Source organism: Mytilus trossulus, chromosome 3 (assembly GCF_036588685.1).
Source record: "Mytilus trossulus isolate FHL-02 chromosome 3, PNRI_Mtr1.1.1.hap1, whole genome shotgun sequence".
NCBI lineage: Eukaryota > Metazoa > Mollusca > Bivalvia > Mytilida > Mytilidae > Mytilus > Mytilus trossulus.
The window spans coordinates 19452337-19460007 of record NC_086375.1 but is presented as its reverse complement, the minus strand read 5'-3'; the positions used below and the strand labels follow the sequence as shown (position 1 = coordinate 19460007).

At 34.4% G+C, this 7671-nt stretch overlaps 1 protein-coding gene across 1 annotated transcript; it reads right to left on the bottom strand.

Moving 5' to 3' along the window:
- Positions 1-1069: 1069 nt before the first annotated feature.
- Positions 1070-1510, bottom strand: LOC134710519 (uncharacterized). The gene has a single exon (XM_063570889.1). The coding sequence runs from the start codon at positions 1508-1510 to the stop codon at positions 1070-1072; it is 441 nt and encodes a 146-aa protein (XP_063426959.1).
- Positions 1511-7671: the final 6161 nt, after the last annotated feature.

Here is a 7671-nt window from a genome sequence, read left to right as displayed (position 1 = left end):
TTGTTAAAAGAGAAACGATTTGTTGTGAACTTCAAATAGACCGAGTTAAAATAATGATATGTACAAGTTATTATCTTTTTCTCAGTAAAAATTGTACCAGTAATTACTTGTACAATTGTATATGTACAAGTAATAACCTGTATGATGGCTTCATACAAGTAATTACTTGTATAAAATGATTGTACAAGTAATAACCTGTACAAAATAATAAAATGTACAGGACATATATATGTTATGATGATTGTATTATATGTTTTACAAGTGGTGAGCCTGTAATGAAATATTGAATCTCGAATCTGATTCTGCCACTGTTGTACGTCCCAAAGTTGATTTTTATGTGCCCATTTCATTAATTTTGTTTCTAGATAAAAATGTTTATGAAAATGTTGTAGTGTCAAAATTCTATTGTTCTTGGACAAAAATTACTAAATTACGCCTAACCATCTAAATCTTCGTTGTTTCATTTCTGCTGTTATACTCTTAGCATTGCATTTCTCCAAAAGGCTCTTGTTGCTGATTTTATTTGGCCAGAATATTTTGTTGATTTTTCTTAGGCAGCTAGTATGGGAAGCATCTACTTTTTGAAGGTCACTCACTAATAGTTATCAAAGGTACCAGGATTATAATTTAGTACGCCAGACGCGCGTTTCGTCTACATAAGACTCACCAGTGACGCTCATATCAAAATATTTAAAAAGCCAAACAAGTACAAAGTTGAAGAGCATTGAGGATCCAAAATTCCAAAAAATTGTGCCAAATACGGGTAAGTTAATCTATGCCTGGAATAAGAAAATCCTTAGTTTTTCAAAAATTTCAAAGTTTTGTAAACAGGAAATTTATAAAAATGACCACATTATTGATATTCATGTCAACACCGAGGTGTTGACTACTGGGCTGGTGATACCCTCGGGGACGAAACGTCCACCAGCAGTGGCATCGACCCAGTGGTGTTAATAGTTATCAGAGGTACCAGGATTATAATTTAGTACGCCAGACGCGCGTTTCGTCTACATAAGACTAAACACGCCAAGTTTCTGAACCATACAGTAGGACAGATTTTACATTGCTGTTATAAATTCGCAGTTTGGTCCTTAACTGTACTGGTTGGACTTCCAGATTGTATTAAGTCTTGTAAACGTGCCTTAGATAGTCTTGCCTTTATATCCTTCCCTGTCCCATTATCTTTGCTTATGATGCTTCCAAGATAAGTGAAATCTTCAACACTGTCCACTGGCAGATCATTGATTGTTATTGGTGTTGTATTTCTAGTGTTTATTGATATTACCTTGGTCTTCTTGGCATTGACATTCAGACCAGTTTGCTTTGCATAGTTGTTAAGTATGTTAGACTTCTCTTGGAGGTGTTCACTTGTTGTTGATAATATGGCAATGTCATCAGCAAAATTAAGGTCTTCTAGCTGGTTATAACTTAAACATGGTCCACTGGATACCTCTTTTCGTGTATTTCTTTGTATCCAGTCAATGGCCAATAAAAATAGGATTGGTGACATAATACATTCTTGTCTTACACCAGATTTTTACTTCAAATGAGTCTGAGATAGAGCTATCAAGGATCACACTGCATTCAAAGCTGTTGTAGAAGGCTTTTATTAGCATCAATATCTTAGGTGGAATTCCATATGATTTAACAATTTTCCAAAGAGTTTCTCTATGTATACTGTCAAAGGCCTTTTTGAAGTCGATGAAATGAATGAAGAGTGGTGTGTTCCATTCAAAGCATTGCTCGATGATGTTTCTCATAGTGAAAATTTGGTCAATGCATCTTTTGCCTCTTCTAAAGCCTGCTTGTTCCTCTCTAAGCTTTTCATCCACAATTTTATCAATTCTTTCTAGAAAATTTTTGTAAAGACCTTACTAGGGACAGAAAGTAATGTAATCCCTCTCCAGTTGTCACAGTTGCGTAGATTGTCTTTCTTTGGTAATTTCACAATTAGGCCTTTGCTCCAGTCTGATGGAATGTCCCCTTCTTCCCAGATGACAAGGAAAAGATTGTGGACTACTTTTGATGATTTATCTTAGTCTGCCTTTAACATCTCTGCGTGAATGGAATCAATGCATGGTGCCCTCCCTGTCTTCAATGATTTAATGGCATTTCTTACTTCATCTATAGTTGGTGGTTCTGTGTTGATGTTTAAATCATCTTCTGATGGTTCAGTGGTAACTATGAAATCAGGCTCAGGGCAGTTTAATACCTCTTTTAAATGTTGGACCCACCTTTCCGCTGTTCCCTTTTTTTTAACAACATAAATAAATATTTATTTCAAATATTGGCTTGTTACAATATCATCAGGAGTCCAAGCTCCTCCTGATTTTCCCTGTTACAATCCACTAATCACTCAGGGTAGTGATTAGTTGCAAAATACATATTACATTTTTTTACATCATATATATATTGGATGATATAACTTAATCACATAATATGACTATTCATATGTTTTCTAATAGTTGTTAAAACATTGCTTTTAAATTTCAAACATACTCTTCTATTGAACTCATTGCGAAAAATTTATAAAACATTAACATTTTTTGTCTTTTGATCAGATATGTAGTAGGCTTTGTAAATTGAAAACCCCACAATTGGTAAAAAATAGTTTAAGTCAAAATGTTCTTCTTCAGAAGTTTTATATCCAAATACTAAGTGTCTTAGCTTTATCTTAAAAGTTATTTTACTGTTCTTTAAAACTTCATTTATTTTATTCCAAAAAAGTTTTAAATACGGACACAGTATAAAGAAGTGATCATAATCTTCTTCTTGTGTACAAAAATTACAAGAGCTATTGTTTACAATTTTCCACCTGCATAACAGTTTCTTTGTAGGTAGAATATGTTGTATCTAAAAATTCTAAGTTTATTTTCTTTTTAATATCTGAATAAAAATTTATATAGATAGTTTTGATATAACACATCATCTATATCAAATATGCGCAGCCATTTTTGGGGTCTAATAGCTGGTTCATTTTTTTTTATTTATCAGAGACTTATATAAAAGTTTATTTGTTAATGCTTCTAATTTTATAGGTAACCCATCCAATGTAAATTGGTTTCTTTTTATATTAATAATACTTCTTATAGAATTTTCCGATTTTAAAATTGCTGCCCAGTCTTTTGGTATAGATTTCTTTACTAAATTAATTTCAGCCATCCAGTTTGATTTATTTTTTAGTTTATTTAAAGTCATGTCTTGAGAAATACAACCTTTTTCATCTATGATATCATTTACAAAAATAAGATCGCTTTTAATCCAATATTTTAAAAATATAGCTTTATTTTCAAATTTAATAAATTTATTGTTCCATAATATTTGCTTTCTTATATCTGTAAATGTTTCTGTTTTTTTTTTGTTAGACCTCCACCAGTTAATTTCCAACATTTAATAATATTTTTATAAAAATCTGGGATCTTTTCAATGTTTTCGTCTGTCTAATCCCCACTGTTTGTTTGAAACACTAACCAGTTTGACCCAAAATTATAAAAATAGTGTTGAGGTATAATTGTCCAACCTCCTTCACTATCGTTTACTAATCTTTTTACCCACATAGCTTTTAAGGCAGTGAAATAACTTCTGATATCTATCATATTCAAACCTCCCTTTTCATATGGACCAATAATTGAATTTCTTTTTACTTTATCTGGTTTTTTATCCCAAATAAATTTAAAACAACTTTTTTCTATTTCTTTTAAAAATTTCTCTGGAACTCGGCAAGCAGATCCCACAAAAGTAAAAATGGGGACAATTAATGTTTTAATTATCAAATTTTTTCCAAAAATAGTAAGATTTCTTTTTTGCCAAGAATTAAATAATTCATTCATCGTTTCAATCTTATTTTCCCAATTTAGTTTATCACATTCCTCTGTACAATTCCCAAAGTAAATGCCAAGAGTTTTAACTGGTCCATTGCTCCAGTTTCTGTTTTCAATGCTTTCACTCTCCAAAAATGGCTGTCTTTTCTGCTTCTTTTGCAACGTCCTCCAGATATTGTCTTTTATCTTTTCTAGCACTTCTTTTAACTTCTTTGTCTTTTGCCCTGTATGTTACTTGTAGTTGATCTTGTAACCTTTTGGATTTTGCATTTACTGATGTCCGTTTTATAGTCTTTCTTTCTTCAACTATTTGCCATGTTTCCGATGTTAACCAATCTTTGTTCTTTTTTGTCTTGTGACCAACTGTCTTTTCTGCCGTCTTTACATAATTTTTTTTGATGTTATCCCATTTTTCTTGTACACTATCTTCTCAATCATCAGAGTGATCTAGCACACTAAACCAAAGTTTCAATTCTAAGCAAAATGCTTTCTTGACATTTGGTGACTTCAACCTTGCTGTGTCTAGTCTCTTTCTGTTCTGGTTTTCAATAGGTGCCTTTCTTAGTTTAAGCTTGATGGAAGCTTTTAGTAGATAGTGATCACTGTTTACATCTGCACCCTGAGTACTCATACATCGCTTAATGATCTACGCCACTTGTTGTTCACCAATATGTGGTTAATCTGGTTAACCGTTCTTCCATCAGGTGATTTCAATGTTAGTTTATGGATGTTTTATGTGGAAAGATGGTCCCTCCTATCACCAGTTTATTGCAAAGACAAAGATCGATAACACGTTCACCATTCTCATTTTTCACCCCGCAACCATGCCTGCCCATCACATTTTCAGCATCAGTGTTGTCGGATCCTACATTATCATTAAGGTCTCCCATTATTACCAGCATGTCGTGTTGAGGTACTTTGGAAATGGCAGTCTGCAGCTGTTCATAAAAATCATCCTTAGTCTCATATTCAGCATCATTTGTTGGTGCGTAACACTGTATGATAGAAAGTTTACAGTAGTTTGAGTTAAATCTTGCTGTTACTAATCTTTCACTGGTTGGTTCCCATCCTAGTAATGATTTTGCCTTTTCTTTGCATATAATTATTGCTACACCATTAATACGCCTGTCAGTGTTTCCAGAGTGAAGGATGATGCTTCCACTATTTGTTCTCGTCTTTCCTGAGCCAGTCCAACGACATTCGCTCACACCAAAAATGTCTAACCTGTAGTGCTGCATTTCCTTGATGACCTGTGCAGTCTTTGATGTTTCATACATAGTTCGAACATTCCAGGCTCCTATATGTATTTGTGCTTTATGCCCTAGAAGACTCATATTCATTTTCCTAGTTTCCACAATAGGGCTTTCACTAGGAAAAGTCATTCCGCTGTGGTTTGAGTCCCCCCGTTGAACCTATAACAGAGGGTAATCTAATTTCATTTGTTGTGATTTCTGTAACTGTAGTAGTTTTTACAGGATGGGGGAGTTAACCCCATGCCCAACACTCAAACCTGGAGGGCCAGGGAATTTGTAGTCAAGGTCTTTATCCTCTAGAAGGGCTGCTGTCCTGAGCTTATGAATCAATTCTATCCAGGTTTGTTTTCGAAGTTTACCATCTCCTAGATGAGTTGCCTTACTGGGCTACGACTCTCATCTAACCGCCTATTTACCCATAGCTTGGACAAGGTTGATGAGTGCTAGGGCATATCCACACACCGGTGGGCCTACACACTGTATCTCTAGGGCCCTTGCTGCTCCGAGATCTCCTGCAGTTTAGCCTGAGGTATTAGACCCCAGTTTACGTGCACTGTCGCGGGGGGCACTGCAGGAGTCTTGGTAGTGTATAGGCTATGTACTGGCAGGAAAGACTTACACACTCGGCTTTCTTTTCACACAGCAAGTATGCTAGCCAACGGTAGTTAACAAATCAATGAATTGTAACCACACTTGTCGCATATCACTACCCTGTGGCATAAACCACTAGCGCACTTTGCGTTACTTGCATGTCCGTTATTCATCCGTTAGGGGTCCGGTAGATAAATTTAACTTCTATCGGACGCGGGTGTTGAACGGATGTGAAACGGATAAATGCCAATTGAAAATTTCGAGTCAGAAATGCGAATTATTTGTATGTCAGATTTTTTGAGTGTCGTGAACTCTTATTATTAATTATTGATCTTATAGTAAGAGCACGTCTTCACTATCACTGGGGTAAAGCTGATGACCGTAACTGCATTCACGGTCATCCCAAGATGTCGGATGAAAAATTAGGTCAGTTTCTGTATTGTCTGTTAAAGTGATTCTATATCATTTTCTTTACAAATCATACATTGAAACGACGTAAATTTATAAAAGAATCACTCGGCAATCACAAATTACTACCGAGAAATGTGCATGAAGTGGGAAATTCAATTTGAAAAATTCGTTAAGATGACCGTAAATCATAATCAAAATATTTTCAAGATGACCGTAACATATAAGAAGGATGGCCGTGATTGGTAAAAACATGAACGTAACTTGTAAAGGATGACCTTAATTTGTAAAGGATGAATGTAATTTATAAAGGACGACCGTAAATTCTAAGAAATATGCGTACTTGTATTCAAAGCTTTTTGTTGAGTTTGTCGATCTCAATAGGGGCTCGGTTAGCGGATATAAATATGTTTCAAAATTTCTTTTTATAACTATTGGCCGTATTTTGGGTTCTTAACAATGATAGTAAATTGCAGATTTATCGTAAACAATGAAATATTTATTGATAACGACGTTAAAATTTTAATACAAATTGACAGCGATACTACGAAAATTTGAAGAAACATGAATGTGTCTTTAGTACACGTATGTCTCATCTACACTATCATTTTCTATGTTAAAAAAAGAGGGACGAAAGATACCAAAGGGACAGTCAAACTCGTAAATCTAAAACAAACTGACAACGCCATGGCTAAAAATTAAAAAGACAAACAGAAAAACAATAGTACACATGACACAACATAGAAAACTAAGGAATAAACAACACGAACCCCACCAAAAACTAGGGGTGATCTCAGGTGCTCCGGAAGGGTAAGCAGATCCTGCACCACATGTGAACCGTGAAAATGGGATAAAACTGTAATTTGGCATTAGAATTAAAAAGATCCTACCATAGGAAAAATGCATCTAAGTTTCAAGTTGATTTAGCTTAAAGCTGGACAAACGGGCAAACGAACAGACGAACGCATGCACAGACCGGAAATTCATAATGTTCATAAATGGAGCATAAACACATTAATAATACATATGCATATTCGCTAATCGAGCCCATGTGTATAGTTCAAGAGGAAGCAGATTAAAATCTTAATTTGTCTTGATATATGCAAGCGGAAACCCAGTTGAAATAGAACAAATGAATCGTAGCTCTTTGTTAGAGAAGGCGATAAATGTTTACTGTACTGTTTACTATAGTAACAAACTTTTCAAAAGTTATTAGAAACAAATAAAACGACAATTTTCTTCTCAATTACGAAGTGTTTAATTTTAAAAACACCATTTGCATAAGTTTTCAATTTATCTATTACATAGTAATGCAGAACAATAAGATATCAAGTCGACGACATGGGTACTATAAGTTGGATGTAGAAAATGCATAACCTCCGATTTTTTTTTGTCCACGTTCAGAGAAAATATCTATTAGTTCAGAAATTTTCGTGTCTGCCCTTCCAATATGTGAATCAAGAAAAAATTCCCCAAAATAGGTAACGATTGTATCGAAAAGGGAAAATCGAGTGCACTTTTTATGTAAGGGCGTGTTTGAGGTGTATATTTTGTCTTTAAAACGTACAGAGCAAGAGTATTTGATATAGCATCTCGCT